A 26,137-nucleotide genomic window follows, 5' to 3' on the forward strand; every position below is an offset into this window, starting at 1 on the left:
CTTTATTTTGAAAAGTCACATTCAACAAAGTGTTGACAGAAACTAGCTTTATATAGTGACGGTTTACGTGTTTGGTTCAAAATGACTTCATCTGACAATGATCCTTTAAACACATTACAAAATCACTTGTCATCAGACATTATAATAAGCTAACAATATTTTAATGTTGTGGATATGGTGATTTTACTTTTGCCCCATAATCATAACTTCATGTAAACTCTGAATAAATAATGTACAGTTAATGATCAGTAAATCTGAATTCCTTCATTATTATTTACTAATTACTTTTCAACACTTGTATTATATACTTGTGTACACAACCTATCTAATATCAAGTATAATATGGAATATATCAAGACAATGAATCACTTTAAATGATTATCTATCTGCACATTGATTCACAAAAATAGGAATCTATTGATATCAAGGCCATTTTAGGAATAACTTGAGATTGTCTTAATAAAAATAGTAAAAAAAGATTTGTAACAAAGGTGAGAATAAGGCTCATTTGAGAAGGGGGCTTAATTGTGAGAGGAGGCTTACTTGTGAAGGGGCTTAATTGTGAAGGGGCTTAATTGTTGAATGTTACTTATTTGTGAAGGTGAAAGTGCTTATTTGTGATAGAGGGCTTATTTGTGAAAGGGAAGGGACTTACATAGTATTTGTCAGATCAGGGGTTACTTGTGAGGGGAAGGGGGCTTATTTGTCAGATCAGGGGCTACTTGTGAGGGGAAAGGGGCTTATTTGTCGGATTGGGGCTTACTTGTGAGGGGAAGGGGGCTTATTTGTCAGATCAGTGGTTACTTGTGAGGGAAAGGGGGCTTATTTGTGAGATCAGGGGTTACTTGTGAGGGGAAGGGGGCTTATTTGTGAGATCAGGGGTTACTTGTGAGGGAAAGGGGGCGTATTTGTGAGATCAGGGGTTATTTATGAGAGGAAGGGGGCTTATTTGTCAGGTCAGGGGTTACATGTGAGGGGAAGGGGGCTTATTTGTCAGATCAGGGGTTACTTGTGAGGGGAAGGGGGCTTATTTGTCAGGTCAGGGGTTACTTGTGAGGGGAAGGGGGCTTATTTGTGAGGTCAGGGGTTACTTGTGAGGGGAAGGGGGCTTATTTGTGAGGTCAGGGGTTACTTGTGAGGGGAAGGGGGCTTATTTGTGAGATCAGGTGTTACTTGTGAGGGGAAGGGGGCTAATTTGTGAGATCAGGGGTTACTTGTGAGGGGAAGGGGGCGTATTTGTGAGATCAGGGGTTACTTGTGAGAGGAAGGGGGCTTATTTGTCAGGTCAGGGGGTACTTGTGAGGGGAAGGGGGCCTATTTGTCAGGTCAGGGGTTACTTGTAAGGGGAAGGGGGCTTATTTGTGAGGTCAGGGGTTACTTGGGAGGGGAGGGGGGCTTATTGGGCAGAGTGGGGGTTGCTTGTGGGGGGAAGGGGGCGTATTTGTGAGGTCAGGGGTTACTTGGGAGGGGAGGGGGGCTTATTGGGCAGAGTGGGGGTTGCTTGTGGGGGGAAGGGGGCTTATTTGTGAGGTCAGGGGTTACTTGTGAGGGGAAGGGGGCTTATTTGTCAGATTGGGGGTTACTTGTGAGGGGAAGGGGGCTTATTTGTGAGATGTGGGTGATTTGTGATATCACTTTTGTTTGAGAGCTCAACTGTCTGAAAACGTAGATTCAAAACAGCAAAACTGTAGCATAGCCATAAGATCACTTGACACATTTCCTGATGATAATAGCTAACAGTAACAGTAAAAAGGACAACCAAATACATTTAGATCCATTTATAACATTTTTCTAAAGATGTTCAATTGAAAAAAAATCTCTGCACTATACTTAACCACCACAATATGTATCACAGTACTACTTTAAATATATATACAAAATATATACATAAACTGTAGTAAATTAAACATTTTTAGGAAAAAAACAAATATCACAGAATTTCTTCTTGGATAACAAAAGTCAATATTTATAGAATACTACAAATAGAACAAGTACTAGCAAACAATGATATTTATAGGGCTACATTACAACCACAAGCAGGGCTCTTTCAACACAAAGACATGTACCTTATAACATACATACAAATAAACTACTCAACTGGATTGTTTCTTTTGTTTTAACACGACACCTGTAACCTTGAAAGCTGGTCAAGGTCATTCATTCAACTATAATTAAGATAAAACCCAGTTAGCTATCCTTTAAAGGGTCAAAGGTCATTTATGTGAAATATTTGATAGCCCTTCACTCAGCTACAGGACAAACATGATTCTTGGCCTTATAGTTCTGAGGAAGTTATTTTGAAGCTCTTAACACATTTGACCTCTGTGACCTTCAAAGTTACAAGTTCCTTATTTAAACAAATATGCTGGCCCTTTATCACAGCAAAGTATATACCAAATATCACAACATGTTTAAATATACCTATCACAGTGTTACAAATGAAAGTGTTCAAGTTCATGAAGTTTTCTGTAGGTTGTGTTTAGTAATTAAAATAAACAAATAACACTCTGTCACTTATTTACTGTAATACCCAGCAATGAATATAAAGGCACAGAAACTGCAAAATGGAATCCAAATAAGGAAATAATGAAAATTGTACTAAACTCTGTATAATATAAAAACATTATTAAGAGATGACTCTTTAATGATCAACAAACCACAACTATTATGTCAATCAAGCATTAAACTGAGAAATTCTCAGTTAAAAAAAATGCCTAGACATGTAAATTAATATACTATGTTACTGGTGACATGTCTTTTCCAAAAGAGATCGATCCACACTATGACGTATAAAAAGAGATGTTTTAAAAATATTAATTATGACTTGGTTAGTTAATCAATATTTGAAACGTACACTCTACGTAAGGACCCTAACAGTAACTCATTCACCCCTGAAATTTCATAATGAACTATTCCAACCTTTGAATTGGAAGAGTTCAAATGTGTCTTCAGGGGTGAATGAGTTAATACAATGTATTACATTATGAAATATCATACTCTATTACCGAGTTAATTATGAATTTAAATTCTCAAGGGAGATAGTATGTTTTATTACATGCCTGTTGAAAAATTCACAGCTCTGATTGGAGAAAAGACGTCATGTGATGAGTCTGAAAATCTTCTTTGTGGATCCCGTTCTATGAATAGAGATATGTTCTTTGACTTAGGGAGATTAAAATTCAACCTTAAAGGGATAATAATACTGACATTTGTTTGGTCGATTTTTATTCGAGGTGTACAAGTACTGGTACCCTTGGGTGTTTTTATAAAAGGATTCTGTTACCTTCAAAAAGACACAGATTGCTATTTATTGATGAAAACTCTTGCTTTTTTTTTGGCAAACAAATAGTGAAACACTACACAGTGATCAATAAAATCTTAATTATACACAACATCTGGAAAATGAGATCTCTCATTATATCGAAAAGTGACAATTCAACCAGACCCGTATAGATAAACCTATCAGTTCTGTATTGAAGCTCAAGTTCTACCAGATAGTTCAGGTGAAATTATATTGCTTTTAAAAAACTGAAATTATTTCATTTTTTTGTTCATACTTAAACAAGAATTCTAGTTGTTAAAAAAAAAATTTGGACATCAATATAAAGGTAATATTGAAAATATTACGCGTACATTTAGATTTGTAGGGAAGTAACATTGTAATTATCTATCGACACAAACATTAAAAAACATTTACATGCAATGTTTTCCTATATACATTCCTTAATATATAGGTTCAACTGTACCCAAAAAAGGGGGAACATCTCAATACAGATACCATAATATACAATATTGTACGTCCAAAAGGGGAGGTTTCCCATGACGTAAGTTTATTGTACTGACTTAGGAAGCACATGGTCTGACATTAAAGGATCTACTGTACCTAAGAAAGGTTTGGCCTCACAACACAAGTTCTACTGTACTGACAGAAGGTTTATCAATCATTTTCCTGTACATTGACAATACCAATACTATTTTACAGTTGAGCTTTAACTGGAATGTTGAACATAATGCACATTAAAACCCTGTGTAAAAATGAATGAAATCTGAAGCCGCTAAGTTATCTACTCTACAGTTTCAAGCTATTTACAACAGCTCCACCAAACCATGAATGCAGTTCAAGAGGAATTGAATCAAGTATATTAATGGAATACAATATTAGAAGAAAACCTTGACATTTAAAGGAGTACAATACTTTGAACAACCACCATTAAGGATTTAAGGATCTTACCATGTAAGAATACTGCATAAGATTTTCAATTTAACATGCGTTACTGTAAAAAAATGAGATATTGAAAATTGGAATAAGTTCTACATTAAATACTATTGGATCTGGTAAGTGACTAGAATGTCCCGTGTGACATGTGGTTGGGTCCAAAGCCTCTCTGTGGGATTCACACTCTGGCCTGCATTGACCTTGACAAGCTCCACCCTGACCTTCAGCATTCAGCGATGTCATTGACCCTTGACCTTCAGCATTCAGCGATGTTGCTGATCCATGACCTCCAGCATTCAGTGATGTTGCTGACCCTTGACCTCCAGCATTCAGCGATGTTGCTGATCCATGATCTTCAGCATTCAGCGAACTTCCTGACCCTTGACCTTCAGCATTCAGTAATGTATTTGAACCCTCATTTTCTTCAGAACCCCCGAAGAAACTTTGCCCAGGCAAACACACCCTGTCATGGCCATCATTGTCTTCTCCATCATTAACACCTGACTGAGACTCATTTTTACCCTTAAAGTCTACACTTTCAGAGTTGTTTCCCTTTGCAGAGCTCTCACAGTGCTTACCATCAGAACAAGTGGGGTTGACTGATCGTTCCTGAGTGTGTCGAGTACCTGGTGCCCTTGTAGAGCTGTGTGAAGTCCTAACTCCTGTACGTGATGTAGTTTTCCCTGGTGTACTCCGAGTCGTCGTGGTTCTGGTTGTCCCAGTTTTGTTCTGACTTTGTAACGAGGACTTTCCGACAGACTTTTCAGACCCACCATCTGTTGACTTTGTACCTGTGCTGGAACCGGACAGTTTGCGGGTTCTATCACTTGTTAAAACAGGCCTGGCTTTTAATGTAGTTTTCTGTTCTTTGACCTCTGTTTTTTTCTGCACAAAGAACATTTTAATTGTTTCTTTAGAAAATACCATTAATATGCCATAACAACTGTGAATTGTATAATTATTAAATGAAACATTCTACAAGAATGAATTTTTCATTTGATAGAGACATCGTAACACTATATTTGATGTTTTTCTCCTCCGCAATGAGTCTATATAATTCCATGAACAGGTATATTTGGGTTCAACTTTTGAAAATTGCAATGAACTCCATAGATACTTGAAAATATACAAGTATTATTAAAATTATATGTGATTCATCGAAAGCAATTATTGAATAAAAAAACTTGTTTATTATTTTCATTACAATGTATTACAATATTTGCAGATTCAAACATTATGACAAATATGGCAGATTTTTACATGAATGCTGACATTGGCCTTCAATCAAATATATATAATAATTATAATCAATACCTTTTGCATCCTCATAAATCTTGGCCCCATTTTCTTCTCCTTGACAGACATGTCTAATACAACAAAGCTGGAATCTGGTAATGTAGAAATATAAACCATTTGATTGCAACATCCAAGACAAAATCCACTGTCCATCAAACTAATTAAAAAGTATGAAACAATTCAAAATGTTTCCCCATGCCATTACTCAATGTAGTTTATCAAAAGTCTGCCAGTTGTGTTTCAGACACAACTTGGAATTTCATCAAATTTCATTACATGTATTAAATAATGTTACATATTACATGTGCATATATATTTGCACCAATTCTTTTTCTTTTGACAGATTTGTTGAGACATACATGTATGCGAGTACAGAATGGAATGTATCATTCCACAGGCAAGGGAAGAATCTTAGCTTTCAGGTGTAGAGTTTGGGGGACTAAATCTGTAACAAATCTCAGGTCTGACACCCCATTCTACACACACAGTAGGAGTTCCATATCCCCCACACCAATCAAGGTTTTCCCATTAATGTGGGATGGGGGTCTTTTTGTCTCATTTTGGTAAGAAAACTTACTTTCTGGGAAGGAAATTTAGGAGTACACTGCAAATTTTGGGAATTATAGGCATGAATATGAAATAATTTCAATTCAGAATAGGGACCATTATCGGCCCCAAAAAGTCCACAGAAATAACACTGCCGATATACTTATACCAGTAAAACCTTGTTACAATCAGATCTCTTGCTTCATAATCCCAAGGTTTACATTTTTATATTTTTCTTATTAACAATTCCTTTAAATATATCTCTTCTCTTTGATCTACCCTCTTAATGTATAATACAACGTCCCATAATTCTGCTGAGCAGCTGATAGCAGTATAACAACGTTTTAATGAGCAATATGTTGTGGGTGACATCCATTAAGGTCAGATGATGTAATTATAGTGCTTGTTTTAAGGTATATGTACAAAGCATTCTTGTGACCTAGAGAAGTTCAAATTATTACCTTTTGATGGGTCTATTTATTCTATCATTGTAAATATTAACACAAATGATCAGTGAAAAAAACAAAAGATTTTTCTGGGATTTTAAAATGATAAGAATTAAGACAAGGTAGTTAATAGGTAATAATTACAGGACAAAAAGAAATATTTGCTGCAGTTTAATTTTTGCCCTTTTCGCTCTCAGTAATGTCTTACGAGGGCGGATTTGTCATTACAGCAACATTCGAAAACAACATAACATACAGAGAAGGGCGAAATTAAAACTGAGCGGATATGGCTTTTACTGGCAAGGGCAAGAATCTGACTAGGCAAAAATTCATAAAGTATACAGTAGAAACTAGCAAAGTTTTCTAACCAAACTGGCAAACAGCTTAAAATGATTAAACACCATACTTTTTCAATTTAGCTACATGTACCAGTAATATTAGACAGATTTTAAGACTGGTGAGGTAAGTTGACTCACTTTTCATGAGGTGAGCTTGTAGATCCTTATTGAGTATATCCCAGTCCTTGGTCAGAGCCATCTGGTGGATGTGCAGCTTCATAAACTCCTCACACATCTTGTACAGGGACCGGATAAAGGCACAAAACTCCTACAAACAACAAATTAAAGTGTGAATACAGTACAAATACAGGATAAAGATATGTTGTCTCTCCAAACAACACACACACTTGGAATGGTAGGTTCACGTATTGTAATCAAACAATTGAGTTACATGAAGTAAGGTTTCACTAGAGGTTGAATTTTCAGTAAATTGACAGTGACCACCTTCCTTTGGGAAAATGGAACAGAAAGGATTCAAAAAGTGAAATGTAAGCATGGGAGATGCGAGTCTGTTTTTCTGAGATTCCACTTCATGTTAAAACCTTTGATATATATATATAAGTCCTATAGTTAACAGATAATACCTTGAAATCAAAATACAAATTTTATTCAAGGGATTATTATTCCAGTCTCCTTACCTTTGATTCCTTGTTTGAAAAACAACAGATCAACTCATAATACCAGTAGAGGGATAACGTATAAGGAGCACAAATATTGCTGGATCATAATTGATTCTAAGGTGAAGGGTACAGCTAACGCCATGGTTTCTTCAATGGTGGAAAAATCTGGTTCACTGTAGGGGGGAAACCATGGCCAGTCGACACTCATAATAAATTACCAGAACTACATGCTCCTTTGCCTGTTGTGATTGAATCTATGACTATTATTTATTCTATGCACAAACCTCACTCCAAACGGACTCCATTTCCTCAGAGGTTGATGCCTTGTTGAGTGCATGCAGTCGTTCGAAGACCTGGCAGGCCCCCGACAGGGGTAGAGAACTGATCACCGTACCAAAGATCTCCTCTAGTAGTCCCATCTGGTACGCCAGGGTCTGTAGGACAAGCAACAGATTGAATTGAATGTACATTATATCGTATCATTGATATGGGTATAGAGGAGATATCTGCCTGTATCCATCTTTTTTCTTTTAAAAATGCTATTGATTGACTGAGGCCACTTTTCACTTATCTCATATCCCAAAAGGCTGGATTGAATCGGTTGGATCAGTGTTTTGTTTATTAATGAAATGCAGATAACCCCTGCAGTGGTATGATGTTGTTTTCTGGCTAAACCCTTCACAAAGACTTCAGAATTTCAAAGACTGCATTACTATTTACAGGTCTGTCACTCTTTAACCCTTTCACCACTGTAGACCATACTAGACTCATCCATACCAATACATGGGAGAGTCTACTAAAGTTACTTAGGGGCGAAAGAATTCCAACACCACTGCCACAAACTGTAACTGTTTATTAGAAGGTTCACACTTTTATCCCTGGCATCAATATATCTTTAAGAAAACATTTTAGAAAAGAAACCTATACTTTGCAGTAGTTTCTACTACCATTTTCAGGTTTGATGAAGTTATGATTCTTTTTCTATTCTTCTTTTTAATTCAGAAAAAGAGACACAGGACTTGTTTCTCATTTAATAATAATAATTTGAGGTTCTTATATACCGCTTTATCACAAGACCTAGTTCGTAGGTCGTCTCAAAGCGGTTCACAAATTATTATCCGAGGTTATAGGGCCTTTGCAACCAGCCAATACCTTTCTCAACTCTCTGGGGAGCATACAGCCGGTGCTGCCATTTCGGCGCTAACAGCTAGCATTCTACAATTCTAGCACTGCCCAACCACGTACTCATTTACAGCTGAGTAGACTGGAACAAGCGGAGTAAAGTATCTCGCTCAAAGACACAACACAGTGATGGAACAATGTTTTTATTTGAACGACAGTAAAACCTCAGTATACTGCCCTTGTTTCATTTGCAACCTTGTATATATATTGCCAACATATCTCAGTGTCCCGTCTTCTTGTTTTCTTCAGAATTATTTTATACATTTCCCTCAATTTATTGCAAAACCACTTTATGATGTCAATATTACCGTATCAATGTCCCGGAGTTTGCCGCTGTTGAGAAGACTGATGAAATTTTTTGCGGTGTATTCGATGGAGCTATCCATAAGGCGGATGACAGCAGACAGGGCAGGCTCGCACCATTTGAGCCGCGGAATGTTACGGTTCAACTTCTGACAATCCAGCATCACCTCCATCACACACTGTATACTCTGAAACACCAACAGTGACATAAACTACAACAAATGACATTTCCAGTTTGGCATATATATCAGCTGATCAGAACAAATTTAAAAACCAATGAATTCCAACAGAGCAGGAACATCACAGCAGACCGTTGCTAACACATGATTTATTCAGGCAATGTGTTAACATGTTTAAGCTTAATTAAGGAAGAGTCGTCACCAAACAGCCAAATCAATTGTGACATCATTGAATGTAAGTCAAATTTAGTTTATAGAGAACTTTCCCTTTTTGTCTCTCCTAAACAATGTGATTGAAATGTTCAGATGAGCTGATGATGAACTTAATTTTATTAGGGCCCTAAATCAGAGATGCGGGGGCCCCATATAATCAGAGTGTTCGTCTGTCCGTACACACTTTTGTTTCCAGAGATTCTTAGAATCCAAAGGTCAACTCTTTTTGAAATCTGACATGGTAATACACTGTGATATGTAGATGGGCAATAGGGGTTTAAAAAAAGGCAAGGTACATGTAAATGTGACTGCTACTTAAAACAGACCCTGGGGGAAGGGGGTATAGTCCTCAGCCCTGAATAAAAAAGGATAATCTTTTGGAAATTTGACATGGTTTAACACTGAAATATAGATGTGAAATAATTGTTTAATTGTTTAAAAAGATTGTAAGGTCAAGGTCAATATCCCTGTTACTAAAAATAGATCATGGGTGGTACGATCCTTATCTTCAAATTCAAAACATGATATTTTTGAAATTTTACACTGGTGGTATGTAGATGTACAAGAACAGTTTAAAAGTTATAATGTGAAGGTCGCACTCACAGATTTTTTCTATTGTGGGCACCTGCACTAATCAAGATCAAGTCATTCCATTATTCAGTGTCTTAGGGGATAGATGAGCCTGCATTCTAAAAACAAATTGTGTCTGGAATTCTTCTATCTCACTATCCAACCTCTTTTGCTGGAATAAAGGTGACAGGAACATTGCAGGCTACACTATGCAATGTAGTATATGTATACATACCAGATGCTGGATGGCGGAATTGCAGACCATATCCAGGACCTCCGGAGGCAGAGTAGCGAACGCCTTTGTCCTCCAAACCTTCACCATGTTGGTGTTTATCCAGTCGATGCACTTGTCTCGTAAGTCACACAGATTAAAGGTCAGCGCTGAGGTCAATGTTTCTACGACCCCCGTCTCACAAACACTACACGGCTGAGCAGGCAAAACAAAAGATAAAGGTCACGGTTACGGTCAGAGCCACCAGGGCTCCTGTCTCACAACCAATACATGGCTGAGGTTAAAGGTCAAGGCCTTGAAATTACATGTTAAAAGGTATTTTTTCTCCAGATATTAGAGTTTGGAAGATCTGTTTTTGAAAATACAACTTAAACCTATGGAAATAGATAGTTAAGGAAGTATGCTAACACAACTTTCACCTATATCTCATTTCAAAACGAGTTCTATGCATTAAATATCCTTTACAGATTTTGTTAGAATAGGCACATAATCAAAATCTGAAAATTGCTCCAAGGGAAATAACTCTATCACAATTGAACAATATAAGGGAGTATTTTGTTCTAAATATTATACACTGTATCTCTACCATATACCTGGTATTTTTTTTCTTTCATTTATTATACAGAGAACAGTCTGAAGCTGAAAAATGTGAACAATTTTTTCCAAAACAATATATGTATTATTTGTACTTGTCTTTCAACTTATATCTACACTCAGTCAAACACATTACATGTACCTTGTGGAAGAAATGGCAGTAAGTCTTTTTCAGGTTATACGTGACTATGGTGTTGAGCCCTTGGAGACCGTACATGTCAGATACCATGACAACCTCTCCTATAGGGCAGCATGGTTCTAGGTCCAGGACACCCCCGTACAGGTAGAGCAGGACCTGCTCCATCACAGGGGGACTGATGCTGCAAGATAATCAACTTGTACTTCGTAAAAGTTGGTAAGTAAAATAATTCAGAACCATTAATGTCTACATGGTAAAGTGATCATAGATTGTCACGATTCCCTGGCTGTTGCGTCAGAGATAAAATATAAGAAGATTGTTTTCATGACGGGGCGACACAGCTGAATAACACTATGGCAGCCACTTTACTTAGCATCATATCATATAAATAGCATTGTGCAAGCATGGCAATGCCATATAAGAACCCTACAAAGTCCAATGCCATTCATATAGCAGCTATCAATATATAATGCCATGGCTCGATTGCTAACAAAGCTGTATTATGACATCATAATGTTAACACTGACTACCACTTGTCCTTCCTTGAGGGTTACTGTTCTATTTATGGAACAATCTAAACAGTTTCAGGACTATTTCAGACGTGAAGAGAGGGGTATAAGCTTTTTTATCATTATATAACAGGTACCAACCTTTCAAGGCAAATTTCCTGAGCATCACTTTCCATCCAGGATCCTCCCAACATGGCGGCAAAGTATTCACATCTGATGGCTAAAATACATCTATAACAAACGTACAATATGGAATTATCTACTGGATCCTCCCAACATATATATACATATATATCAGCAAAGTAGTCACATCTGATGGCTAAAATACATCTATAACCACAAACGTAACAATATCAAATTATCTACTGGTCAGAATATTAGGTCAAATGAGGTCAGGCTGGGTCAAATGAGGTCAAACAGGGTCAAGTCAATGAATCAAGTCAATGTATAGATCAGGTTGTCCAGTAATAAAATAGGAAATATTAAGTGACTGATTCAAGTGGAATGAAGTCTGTATAGGAAAGCTCAGGTCAAGTCAATGGGTCATGCAAGGTCAAATCAGGAATTCAAATGGAGTCAAGGAAGAGAAAATAGGTCATTTGAGGTCACTTTGGCAACATGTTAAGTGGGTCAATTAAATAAATAGCTCAAATGATGACAATCAGGGTTGAAGTGGAATCAAGTCACATGGTGCCAAATGGGTCAAAATGGTTCAACTGAGAGAAGCCATATATTGGATCATGTAAATCACTAAAGTGGGGTCAGGTCAATAGGTCAAATGTCAGTTAATGTTTATATTTTTCATAGGCTATTTTCAATAACTTTACAATGAATAGTGTTTAGGGTTAATCCTCTTTACAAACACTTAAGTTCAATCAAGTGGATTCAATTGGGTAGTCGGGTGGCACAGTGGATAGCACACTTGTATTTTACCAAGATGATCGGGTTTGATTTCTCGATAGGACGTGAAAAGGTATGGGGTCACCTGCCCGACCATGTGGGTTTTCTCCGGGTACTCCGGTTTCCTCCCACATTAAGACTCCCTGTGCGTTAAAATCCGGGCCAACAAGAGTGATTTATAGAAGTTGAAATAACTTGTTTCATAATTGTTGTACAATTATTAAAGTTTGTATTTTATATCAATAAAAGTGTTACTTTACTCACTTGTGTGCCCTGAAGTGGGCCCCAGAGATCGAGATGACACAGTCATGGTCCACTTCCTTTAGGTATCCCCTCAGGAGCCCTTCCCCTAGGGAATCACAAGCCTTGTAGGGTATACTCAGGTCATATGTCATCTTGATCAGATCTTGAAGTGAACAGTTATCTCCCTTGCTGGAGTTCTTTTCATCATCAGGCACAGACTCCTTGCACTCATCGGAACCATTTTCTACCATTTTCACATGTACAATGTCCCCCTCTCCATTGCTAGAGTTATCTCCCTTACCATCACTGAATCCGTTTGTTTTTCTTTCCTTTTGCTCAGTTTCAGACTCAACTGAAACTGCTTCCTCATGGTTCACAGCAGAACAGGCACCAGCGACTTCACCATTTTCATTCAAACTCAGATCGGTTGGTCGTGGTTCCACAGAAGTATTACATGTTGGTTGTTCAGGTTCTGTTTGATCAAAACATTCCTCTAGATTTTCTGTACCATTTACATTATCATGATTATTTTTATCGTCAGATTCTAATTTATCTGCATCTGACAATGTGTCCACAGTATTGGAGCCTGTAGTTTCTTCAGTGGCATCATTTTCAGCATCTTCTTCCTCCTCTTCAGGTTGCGGTTTTTCCCGGAATGTTAAAAGTGCTACAACATCTTGTACTATTCCTATATCATTGTCCGAGTCCTCACTAAGCAGTGGCTGTATGGTCAGGGTACTGTACAGAAGTCTGAAATCAACAAATACAATATATGTTTTATATATATGATTTTTTAGAACCTTTTTACAAATGCCATGAACGTTCTAGTCTATAATACATTCTTATGAATGAAGTATCAGCTAACTATATCCTCTTCTTACTTATATTTGTTTCATTTTACAATTTCAGGAACTTCATTATATTATTGCAACAAATCAAAACACAAATTTTAAAGGATTGGTTTAAAAACCAGAAGCACTATGTGACAGTCGAAAAAATAGAACATCTGTAGAATTATCTAAACTTAAGATTATTTATAAACTTATTCCCTAGCTTTAGTTAGTGAACTTTTGTGTTATAGTATTAGTGACATAATCTAGCTACCACGCACAAGGGTCATTGCCATCGGTACCAGGCATATTACCTACTTCACAGAACTTGTAATCTGTGTTGTTAATACCTGAGGTTTTCCCTGAGTGTTGGGACTTGGACCCATTCCGGCAGTACCAGGAGGTCTCCCCCGGCCTCTGTACACACCTCATGCAGCCTGTTGTAGATCTCAAGGCTCCTGAAATCAGTTTTATCAATAGCTATAACAGTGAAAATGTGCTTTTAAGAAATTGGGTATAAATTTGTACTTACAGAATGATGCAATATTTTCAATTTAAGAAAGGCCATGATAATGATTTAAATGGCAAGCTGTCTAATTTCATACAGATTTGTCTTAAAAGGTTATGCAGACTATGAACTTTTCAAAAATGATTTTAATCATAAAAGGAAGATATTTTTTAATATAAAGTTTTACAGAATCAGATACTGACCTTGTTTTCAGAATGAATTTGTGAAGTTTTATTTCCTGAAATCCTGACTTTAAGGTAATGTCACTGTGTAGTCCCGTCTCAAACAGCCTGTGTCAAAACAGAAAGGAAAGAAACATAACAGCAATTCAAATAACTATGATTTGTTTTGTAAAATCTGCTGTATCAGCACTCAACAAAATCTTTTTTGTAATGATAATAAGCGTAGTACATTGAAAAACCACAGATCGTGTAAAAGTCACAAATTGCTGGGCTATATACATCATGTGCAATGAAAAAAGTCTTAAAATTCTTTCGAGTGTGAAACGTTAAGTCCAAAACAAATGAAGAGTTTAAATACCATGCCAATTATTATTTAGCATTTGAGTAAAAAAAATAGTAAGTGGCAAGCCATTTCTCCTACTCGATTCTTTTTATCTAGATCTGGGCATTTATTTTAATACCTTGATCTAGAAAAAATATGCATATTCCTATTTTTCACCAATTACACATCAGATTCTGAGACACATTTTGTATGTAACACAGATAGACACTTTCATTACCTGTCCATGTCCTGCTTTAGTTGGGTGGATAAGTGGAGACGGAGTCTATCTTCCTCCTTGGCACAACGGGAAAGGAAACGCTCATTCTCAATGAGGGGACGCTTGTCCTTGGGACGTGCCATTGTGTGTAGAATGAAGATCCCTGAGTAGGATCGCGGGCTATCTAAGTCGGTGGTAGGATGTTTAAGATAAGGACTTGATCAATTCATTTTAGTCATGGCAACTTACAGGTGAGTTTGGCCTGAAAAAACCCAGAAAACACTAAAGTTTTGTGACTATAGGTATAGGAATTTTTATTTAAAATTTGCATGCTTTAATTTGAATCCTGTTTGTTCCGGTACCTGGTTGTTTTCAAAACCTAACAGTAGGATGTTTTGTTCTTCTTTGTGAAATGAAAAACTTTGCAGAATCTGAAAATCTTATAAAATATGAAATGACTCTTGGGAAGTACAGAAACATTGTATAAAAGTACTGAAATATGTTGGTATCTATAGACAGAAATGTCTGTACCTCACTTGCCTCATTGTAACATAGAACTTTTTTTTTTCTTATTGACCCCAATTGTTTTTTTTAATTAATACTGTCAGGGGTGGGGCCCCAAGTTCAGTATCCTGACAAAAATTGTCTTCATGCAAGAGGAGTCATATATTCATTCTTTCAATTTCTTTTTATCTCATTCAATTTTTTGCATTTATTCTTTTTTTTTACATTCATTCATTTAGCTGTTCATTAATTCCTTTTGCAGTTTATAATCATCACCTAATTTGATAAATATTAATCTATAAATGTACTAAGACAGCTATCTGAAATAGATCTTTTGAGCTATTTTCAAGTGCTTTTCTTTTTTAAGGAAAACTAAACAAAGTCGCTTTTAAAAGAAGATTTTTTTCACTAGGTTGATAACAAAAGACATTAGATATAAATATTCTTTTTAAAAAAATAATGATGTAAAAAAATCGGAAATTTTACATTTATGAAAAATGAAAATAAACATTAACATCTAACCTTATTCTTTATGCGACTTTGCTTTAACTTAATGAAACTTGAAATCTGAGAAAAAATATAGCTCAATACAGCTCTAATTTATAGGTGAATATAGCTATATAGGTCTGTATAGCTTTATAACTCTGACAACCGGCAGTGTATTGGACCTGATTATACTAGTACTAGAATAACGTTACACCTCACGAGATGTAGCAAATCTTTCAGACAGGGTAGAGAATAAAACAAGAATTGTAATAAATCTAAATAATCTACTTGTTTAATATAATGTAAAAAAAATGTTTCGAACTCATTGAAGCGTATAATTGTTTATGTATCTATAATTAAGTAGCACTGCGGCCCTAAAATATCGATGACCTCATCCGTTTCAGAACACACTGGTTGGAATGAAGAAACTACTTAAATGAAACAATTTCCCAGTAAATTACCTGACTAAGCTATGAGTTCTCTGTGAATATATTGTCCAAAGTAAAGATGTCACATTTGGAAAAGCTTTCAGGCAATCTCATTATTTATGTACATTCGGCAAAGCTCCAAACCCAATGGAGGCGGCCATTTTGAAGATAGTAAATTACGAACCGGATCCGGAATATCCGATAAATCCGAACCGGCCTCACCATGAACAGTAGACATCCTCGGAATTCAAGCTTTACGCCCCCTACCCATGTTATGACAATATCGAAGACTCACTGTCTGTTAGTTGAAAGGTTTTAGGTCATCAATCGCTCTGCTTATATTTGATTATCTAAGCGTTTGCAGGATTGAGTTTAAAAAAGTTTTTCTTGATGTCAATTAATTAATGAATGGATCCCAGATGTAGAACCGTAACCTTCTTTAGTGGTTTATTCCCCTTTTCAAAAGTTAACGAAATATTAGGTTGTACTAACTTGTTTTATTTTCTTTCAATTTCTTAATATTGACAGTGTTTTTTTTCAAACCCCAAAGCGGCGCAAAGCAAACACTTTGTCCACTTCCTGTGCTTCCCCATGCTTCTGGGAAATTAAGGCCGCATACTGTCTTCAAAAATATGATGGTCTACGGTATCGGTATTTATTAGTTTGCATGTAAGAGAAATATCATTAATTCTCCATTTGATAAAAAAACAAAACATTATATCTTCACGAGTAAAAACTTCACTCTTAGTATTGTCCAATCTGAACGGTACATTAGTTTCTCTGCGTAGATTTTCAGTTTCAAGTTTAGTTGAAGTGACGGCGGACTAAATGGTTGTGTTGTCTACCTTTGCAGCATACATCAATGTTTTTTACTTAACTACACAATTTATATCATTTTTGTCAGGAAATTTTACCAGACAATACTAGCAAACGTCAAAATTGCAGTGAAAACCCATTCAAGCGTGACGTCATTACAACTTTGCGTCAAAAACTACGTGACACATTCCCGCGCTTTTCTGGTGTAGCAATATTTGCACAGCGCATGACGTGAAAAAAATAAAGAAATAGAAAATTTCATGGTTTTCCCGTTCAATACAAAATATTTATTTCATTTGTATAAAACGAATATGTGATAACAACCAAAATACCAGCGTTGTGGCAAAATGTGTTTTCGTAGCAATCTCAGTCGAGAAGTAATAACAATCATTCAAAGGGGCGGGGGTTACGATTGACGTTTTAACCTAGAAGATGATTGATAATTTATCCAAAATAGTCAAATAGGTACATTGTCAAAAGAAATATTTGCAAAAATCGCTGCAATTTTAACAAAAGGTATAAATGATCTTTTATGTTAATCATCTTAAGTCCCGGTTTTTCTCTCTCAGAAGTGACAATAGTGCAAAACGTAGGGATATTGAGCATGAACGGAATATTCTGAACGACAAAATTAATGTCATTAACAATTTATAAAATTATAATTAAATAGATTCAAGTATGCAGGATCCGTTCCTTCGTGGTTGATGGACTGTCAGTAAGTCGTTTTCATAAAAGGGTTTGGTGTCCAGAAGCTTTGCTGCATTTTCTTGTTAATTTTGTAATCAATATGTCCTCTTACATAATATACGCTTTTATGTAAGGTCGCAGTAAAAGAAATAAAAAATACGTACGTACATGTATTCCGTCTTTGCGTATGGCAGAGTTATCTTCTCTTGGGAGCAGGTATTGATTGTTACGTCATTGGTTTGTGTGAGAAAATTACGTCGTTTTCTCCAAAATTGTTGACGTTACTCTTACAAACAAGTGACTTCACAATCAATACCTGCTCCAAAGAGAAGATAACTCTGCAATACGCAAAGACGGAATAACATTATCCGGAAACCAATCCGACGGAGGCATTTACGGCGTGAACAAACCTTATAGGCCTATCTGCGTTCAAAATGACAAAGACAGCATATATTATACATAGTTCTTTAATTATGGTCCCATTCGGCTCAAAATAAATTGTATTCAAGCTGTTTTACAAAATGCCATGGCCACAAAGTAACCGCTTCAATGATGGAGAAAAAATCAACAGCAGTGCCAGGGAATGCGACTACAACATGGCGGACATCTACGGAGAAGTCGACAGCTAAGGGGACACCACTCGTACCATCAGCAAACGAAGTAGAATTCTCAACCTCGGAATACAGGAATGGAGCCCAGGGTATCCACCAACAGGTTTCCACAGCAACAGTGCATGCTGCAAACCAAGAATCCACTAGTTATTACCCATATACGCCATTGTTCTTAATCTGCTAAATGCATTGTCATTTTCCAAGTTGCATCTGTTTTAGAAACTAATTATAAGTAAGTGATGAATGGTGTTTTTTTTTTTTTTTTTTTTTTTTTTCGATGGGAACTAATGCAGAACAATTAGCTTCTAATTTTAAAGAATGCAACAAAATTGTTCGTTCAAGTTTATAAAATATAAATATTGATCAGAAGGGAGGGATACATGTTTAACTAAATGATATAATTCATAAGTTTAAAAAAGAAATGGTGGAAGTTAAAAAATGGTGGAAGTTAAAAAAACCCTAAATATATCAAAGTTCCAACTGAAAATTGCTACGATTGGGCAACTGGAAACCCCAGAGAAGACCGAAGAAAAAGCCACAGAGAGCCTAACGAAAACAGCGAGGAAGTTCAGAGTTATCGTTGTTTGTACTATGTGTGTCACTTAATTTGGCAAGAATCCTTCTTTCAAGAACTCTAAGACACGTTGTTCAAGCTAACTCACAAAATCATGAAGCAACGTTATTTGATCAAGTATTTTTTAAATTTAGTTTTAAGAATACGCATATAAAATAAGAGCATGAGCGCTAAAATTGATACGATTAAACAAGTTTAATCCCCCGTGAAACCCCCCCAACAAAAAACAAAACAAAGAAAAAAGACACAAAGAAAAACCTTACAAAAAAAGAGGCAAAAGTAACGCTCCGGAAGGCTAATCGTTTCTTGCACCATGTGTGTGAACGAATTGTCCAGTCAAGACAAAATTTCCATTGTTGAAACCAGGTCAGAATGACGACTTCGAAACCCTTCAGTGAAACCTCGTAATTGTTGTTTTCCTTTAGATGTACTTCCGATGTATTGACGATGCTATGAAAAATGTTGTTATCATCGGTCGTTTCTGTGAGAGATGTCCTTTTAACAAGGAAAATGCAATCCTCGGTATTGTCAACAGTTTCTGGGATGGTAAGAAGCACAGTAAATATATATCATCATGTGACGCCATAGGCAGAACTCCCGTACACACGAGCTCCGATTGGTTTACATACCTATTGAATATATCCTTTCGATAACTATATCCGTATTGTTTAAACACACAATCTACAGGTACGTAGCGCGTGTAATTGTTTTGTTGACGCCAAAGAATGAATAACTCTGAAAAGACATAGGCGACGATTGTTAAAAAAGAATATTGTTTTTCATACCCCCTCGAAAGGGATTTATGCCAATGACATTTACTGTATGTAGTCCAATGCTTCTACTTGTCTCGCATCTCATAACAAATGTTCATAGCCATATTGTTTTATGTATTAATAAGTATGAATATCTTGTTTCTTTTTATTTTATTAAAAAAGTGCAGTTTTCTGTTCAAATTATTACCATTTGTTTGTCTCTGTGTAATTTTGGTGTTACATTATTTGCATTGAATTTCATTTTTAATTTTCTTGTTTTGATGTGTTGATGTTATGTTATTAATTTCGTGAATGTTATTAAGTAACTGACGTTATGAAAAATAGATATAAGAGCCCAAATGGTTGAAATTTTAAAATGTTTTTATCAAATTGAATGAATAAATGTTGTTCAACAGCTTCCCATTATTGCAGTTTGTCGTATATTATGATAATTGTAATGATAAAAGGGATACTGCTAAGCTAAGGTTATTCAATGGCGTACACATGTATGTCTGGTGGAAATAACGTTATCTTGGAATATTTGCCTTTATGCCATAGCGCGAATCTCTGATGCCGACTGATGCCGGGTGTTACATGTACCTCACACATACAATGCCGAAAGCATCCAACACAGCATCGCATTCGGTCAAGTTATACTAATGGTTGATGAAGTGATCACTAACTGAACGCAGAGAAGTGTTTTGTCTACCATCCTCCACATGTGGGTCTCCGGTGTTAGAGGTAAATATCAGCTTGTTATCCTAAGGAGAAGATCTCCTCTGACAGATTAACACGCGATCATTTGTGACGTCATAAAAAGTGAATAGCGATATTCAAATACCACAATGAGTATTTGTTTACAGATATGAAAGACTACTGGTGTATCGATTAAATTATAAGCAAACAATTGAGTTGAAATAAAAGTAAAATCAAACAATACAATCCTGTAAATCTACGTAAATAACTGTCAAATTGTAAAATGTTACTATGTGTCTAAATAATAAATTATGTTTCACACACTGCATACTTTTATGCAGGTGTAGCCGATGTTGACTAAGCTGTTTCTTAAACCAGAACAAGGAAGTTTTCTGTTTATATTAGATAGCAGGACAAAAAGGGAGTTAACTGTGACGACTTTGTGCCCTAATCAAATCTACATGAAAATATACCAATATTTAAAATAATATTTGATGTCATAAGCAGTTGTCGTTCTGAGTTTTGTAATGTTGTTCCGTTTGGCTATATCGGAAACATATTTATTGAAATTACATCGGTACTAGCAAATCGAAACCGAACACATCAATTATGTGTGAACAAGGGCATTTTAATACATTTATATTTCCATTTCCGTTGCAAGTTCCTCTATAAACATTACCAGAGGATATTGCGCTCATAGAGTTATATTTACATTTGCCCCCGTGCCGTCCCATTACAACGGTGTTAGAGGGCAAGTGTAATTATATAGGCTATAATAACAACTGCTCGACTATAGTTACAACTGCCTGTTTCAGGTGTAGGAATATGTAAACAAACAAAATGGCCGCCTGAAATGTATTTTGAGGCAGGGCAAATGGTTTTTGTAGGAATATGTCTTAAAAAAAATTATATGTAAATATAAAAAAATACCTGGTTGTCTGGATGTAATTATTGTTGATATAATTATATCCAGACAACCAGTTATTGTTTAAATGAACTCAATTAAAATTGGTTACATATTTACCCAGTGGGCTTCATGGTAAATATATGTGTAACCGGTTTATGTTCATACCAGCATGACAATGACATTGAAAACAAATGCCGTGCAATCGTTATAAACCTTGATCTGGAAAATCTGGAATATATATATATATATATTGTTATGTATAATTGTATGCATTACGATGACAATTGAATGAAAAATGCATGAATATGCAAATGCCTTCATACACTTTTAAAGCGTGTATTGTTTTTCTGATATGAAATAGTCAAAGTAGCAATGTGAATATACAAGCAATTACATTTTATTTCGAACCTTTTTCTCTTTTTAATGTTAGATTATTTCCTTTTCTTTAACGTGTAGACATTATATTTCATATTCATGGTAAAGACGATTAAAGAACACAATCACATGCTTCTAGATTTGTGATCGAGTTTCCATGTGACATTCTCACACTATTAGTAAACTATGCATTCTTACCTATGAATATCCTACCAGATTACAGTCTGCTTTGTTTGTCGTGTCGGCATGGATAAACTCTCATACAATGTTCATACTGTTTTTTACAAATGCTTCGTAACACTTAAGACGTGAATTTTCAATCTTCTCAAAACTACTTCCACTGACGAATCCCAAATGAAGGAAATGAACAAATTTCTGCATTGACGTACTCCAATCGCTAACTAGAACTGTAAGCCAAAGGCTAACTAATACCCCCGCTCCTATATAAACCAGAATTGTAAGTTAAAGGCTTACTAAGGCAAAGCATTGCAAAGCAATCCATCGTCTCCCACCAGTAACAAGTATTTCGCACAAAGGGGCATGCCTCCATCAAAAAGGGTCGAAATCCCAAACTAAAATGAGGGTGCACAACTGCATAAGATACCGATCATTCATGCAAAGTTAAATGAAATCCACCTGTTAGTTAAGGAGGTGTTGCGCTGACAAGTATTTCGCACAAAGTGGCATAACTCCATCAAAAAGGGTCGAAATCCCAAAATTAAAATGAGGGTGCACAACTGCATAAGATACAGATCATTCATGCAAAGTTTCAATGAAATCCACCTGTTAATCAAGGGGGAGTTTTCCGGACAAGTTACTGCGGACGACAGACAGACATCCAGACAACCAGACAGGGTGATTCCAGTATACCCCCCCCCCCTACCCTAACTTCGTTGCGGGGGTATAAATAGGTCAATTCTGATTTTATATCTCTACTGCTTATCTGATAAAAGCTCTACTTAAACAGTGTAGAATATAAAAACAATGCAAGACATTTTGATAATCAGGTTGTAATTATGTTACAACTGTACGCTGTCACAATTGGAGATTTTTTTGTTGGCAATAGTGTATTATTTCCTCGTTGTATTTGAGATGTTTTAACTTGATATGCAGATATTTTTAGATTATTGTGCATTGTTTGAGACTTGCCACCCGTGGTTAACTATAAAATTACATGCAAATATTTTGTTGTTGGTTTTGTGTTGTTTGTGATTTGACACCCGTCTTTTGTGTCACAAAAGGAACCATGACATCAAAGTACAAGAATGTGTGACAATTATTTAACCGACTCTTTACAGATGTCGCATGGACTTTTCATTTGTCAACACAAAGTGCCTAATTGCGCATGTGCGATGCGTTATATATATAGTACTCTAACTATTTTGTATGTTTTAAATCACCAGATCATCAATACAACGCTTTAAAGAAGACACAGTTCCATTAACACGACCACACGAGTACATTAATTTTAGCAATGCTTATAAATCTAAACACAGGATTTGTATTGTTAAAAATATAAGTACGTTGTAATGATAAGGTGCTAGAGTTGTTACCATTGCTGCAATTGTTTGTAAATCCGAAGTGCATTTTTAAGGCTATGATGGGGCTGTGCCTTTTATGTTGGTTTGCAACCCCCCCCCCAACAAAACAACAACAACAAAAAACAAAACAAAATGTCAGTGCAGGACGGCCTTTGTTTGTGTGACCATAGGTCCGTTCCTCGGACAGATATTAAGCCGATTGTATTTAGCCTGTTGCGTAAGACTATTCTCATAACGCTGTTATACAGATCGGTTTTCAACAGACAAATACACGCTATCAAATTAAAAAGCATTCTATAGGATTCATGTAAATATTTAATGCGGTGTTTAGGTTCATTTAAGGAGTTCGTATGGCGATTATGATCAAATATTAAAAACAAACTTTTTATCATTCATAAGCATAGATTTTGTCAGGAGATATTATGATGGTACAAATGAGAATAGTGTAGTAATTAAGCACTATCATGTACCGGTCATGTGGAACCTTGACATGCAAATCGTGACAGATGGATTTCATTCTTTAAAGATAATTTGATGCTAACACGAAGGTGTAGAATATCATTTTACAACTATCTATTCTTTACACAATTCATCCTGCTTGTCGATTTGTTTAGTTATATAAAAAGGCAGTCAATTATCATACTTTTCTAAGAGAGGTATTATATATACTGTAACCTTCATTTACAATAATACCTCGTTTCACTGCCACCATTTCCCCCAAACTAACAATTTGGCATTAGACGGGGGTTTGACTTTATATCAAAGGGGAGTCTAATGATGGAATTGTTACAATACATGAAAACAGGACCTTGAGGTATGTAAGCGGTACATGTTAGTGAGGGTGCAAAACAAACGAAAGGCATTACAGGAAAACTTACTGGATGACATACACTTATAATCGTAGCTACCCTTTAGTATTGCATTCAAAAAGAAGACATCTAATTTATTTTACTAGTAAGCTATTCCGTCTTTGCGTATTGCAGAGTTATCTTCTCTTGTGAGCAGGTATTGCATGTTACGTCATTTGTTTGTGAGAGGAACGTCATCGATATTTGAGAAAACGACGTAATTTTAACCAAGGACGTAACAATCAATACCTGCTGACAAGAGAAGATAACTCTGCAATACGCAAAGACGGAATAGTCAACATGCGCTAAGAGAATGTTGCTCTTGAGAAGACTTCTGTTTTTGCCAGGGAACACAACCTCAGCACAACGATTGTTATTGTGCTCGAACGTAGCCGCTAAAAGTGTCAGCATAACCGTGATACCAATACAGTTATCACAATAGGAGATGGTATAGTATAAGCTTTAAGCTGTATGAATTAATACCTCCAACTTAAATCGAGAACTTACTGATTTTGCTGCGTTTCTTCTTCTTATCATTCTCCGCAAAATGGTTTCTAGAACAGTGGTTGACGTATGTGGTGTGTATGCGGTTACGCGTTCCGTTTTCCGCCTCGGTCTATAATTGACCGAAATATTTATACATTGACGCCATGGAGATCCCAACTGTCTCTCACTATTTGCCAAAATGTAGCTTGTAAGCGACTTACGGCATTGCAAATTCTTTCCAGTGCATCATTTGCAGCAACAGGGGAAGTTTGGAGACTTCTGTAACGGTCCGCGTTACAATTAAAACCTATTAATTCTGATTTCATGTGATATTTCAATATTCACAGAACGAAAACTATATATTGTTATTAAATCTACTACATGTAATGAGCAATCTCATTTGAAATATTTTTATATACTTTACTTAACATTTTGAAAACATTTTCGTGATTGGCCTACTTTTAGATGTGAACTATGAAGATTCTCCATGTTATCCTGTGAGTAATTGTGTCTGCTATATTGGTGATGCTTTTATAACCAAAAAAGTTGTGGTAGTGCACACGCAATGGTGCTGAATATGGAACCATTCTGTGATAACATCGAACAGTCATTTCGTGTCTGGGTCGAGATTAAACTTGTTCCTGTCAAATTTTGGTATTTGTAAGTTGATTAAAATATGGAAAATATGTGTTGGTGGTCGCCATCATAATCCTATTGAAAAACATGCTGTTTTTTTGTGTGATATTAAAGGCCAGTGTTTTTCTATTATGGTTATCATTGCGCTTTGCCGTTGACAAAAACCCCGTTCCTGTCATGTTGACTTGACATTGTATTTACCTAGATTTAAATTGTGGGCATCGTCTATGAAGCAGAAGACACTTAACCTTCTGGAACACCTGGTCTTATTCTACTCAACCTTTTTTCAATGGTCTCGATGCAGTTTTAAAGATATTGAATTACGGTTCTGTAGACGCGTCGGTATTCTAGTGTTCCTTTTTAGCAATAATAGAATAATTTTCCTCTCGTAATGCATTACAAATCAATTGCTATATAGGATTCTAATCTCCACACTTGTGAACGATGACTGTAATTTAACCAGTGGTTCGTTGCTACTTTGTGAGATATAAAACTTTTAATGTTAACACCTTGCCTCAACATCCTTTCACAAATATAAGGGCTGAAATGCGTGTTCGCCATATACGTTATTATGCTTCGGGAAAAAAAGTTATAAGCATTTGTGTTTCATACTGTCAATAATACTAAGAATAGGGATTTCTTTGCTTAATACTCACTGTCCAACTGTAGGAAAACACTAGATAATGCCATTGTAAGTTTCCATATATACAGTTCCATCCCTTGTAGTTCAATTGTGGTATAACTGAAGTCGGGCAGGGACACGAAATTACCGCTTATCAGGTAGTTCTCGTGAAACTGTGTTGAGATCGGATAACATGGTTCTGGTTCGAGTCCCGGTATAGCTCATTAGCACTTTAAATCTCATAACACTTTTGTTGATATGCTTTAATTGTTGTTTATTTCATCTTAATGGTTTTGTCACAAAAGTCGCGTAAGGTATCAGATATGACTATCAAAGCTTTTGTCTATTGTCATTCCATAGAAAGAAATTCACAATTCAGTTTCAATAGTTTGGCAGTGGTATGGGACCCTGAAATAAATAATTAGGGACATATTATTACAAGTGGTGTTGGTGATGAAATGATTATTAATCAATGTTTCAACAGCACACAATACATATCAATAATATTGGAAATTACTGTATTGGCTTTATCTGTTTTCAGATATCTTTTTGATTTGCAGCAATAAGTATTTCGAAGAAGATA

General features: G+C 36.0%; 1 protein-coding gene across 1 annotated transcript; it reads right to left on the reverse strand.

Moving 5' to 3' along the window:
* Window positions 1-3,707: 3,707 nt before the first annotated feature.
* LOC110455842 lies at window positions 3,708-16,155 on the reverse strand. The gene is made up of 13 exons (XM_021506249.1): window positions 16,037-16,155; window positions 14,607-14,847; window positions 14,068-14,154; window positions 13,707-13,814; window positions 12,548-13,276; window positions 11,525-11,614; window positions 10,878-11,055; window positions 10,145-10,336; window positions 8,953-9,135; window positions 7,747-7,896; window positions 6,981-7,110; window positions 5,531-5,604; window positions 3,708-5,101 (listed from the first exon to the last, which is right to left on the reverse strand). Exons 2-13 carry the CDS (start codon window positions 14,726-14,728, stop codon window positions 4,262-4,264), a joined length of 2,883 nt encoding a protein of 960 aa, XP_021361924.1. The 5' UTR covers window positions 14,729-14,847; window positions 16,037-16,155; the 3' UTR covers window positions 3,708-4,261.
* Between the last annotated feature and the right edge of the window lie 9,982 nt (window positions 16,156-26,137).

This window comes from Mizuhopecten yessoensis, unplaced genomic scaffold (assembly GCF_002113885.1).
Source record: "Mizuhopecten yessoensis strain PY_sf001 unplaced genomic scaffold, ASM211388v2 scaffold8387, whole genome shotgun sequence".
NCBI classification, from domain to species: Eukaryota; Metazoa; Mollusca; class Bivalvia; order Pectinida; family Pectinidae; genus Mizuhopecten; species Mizuhopecten yessoensis.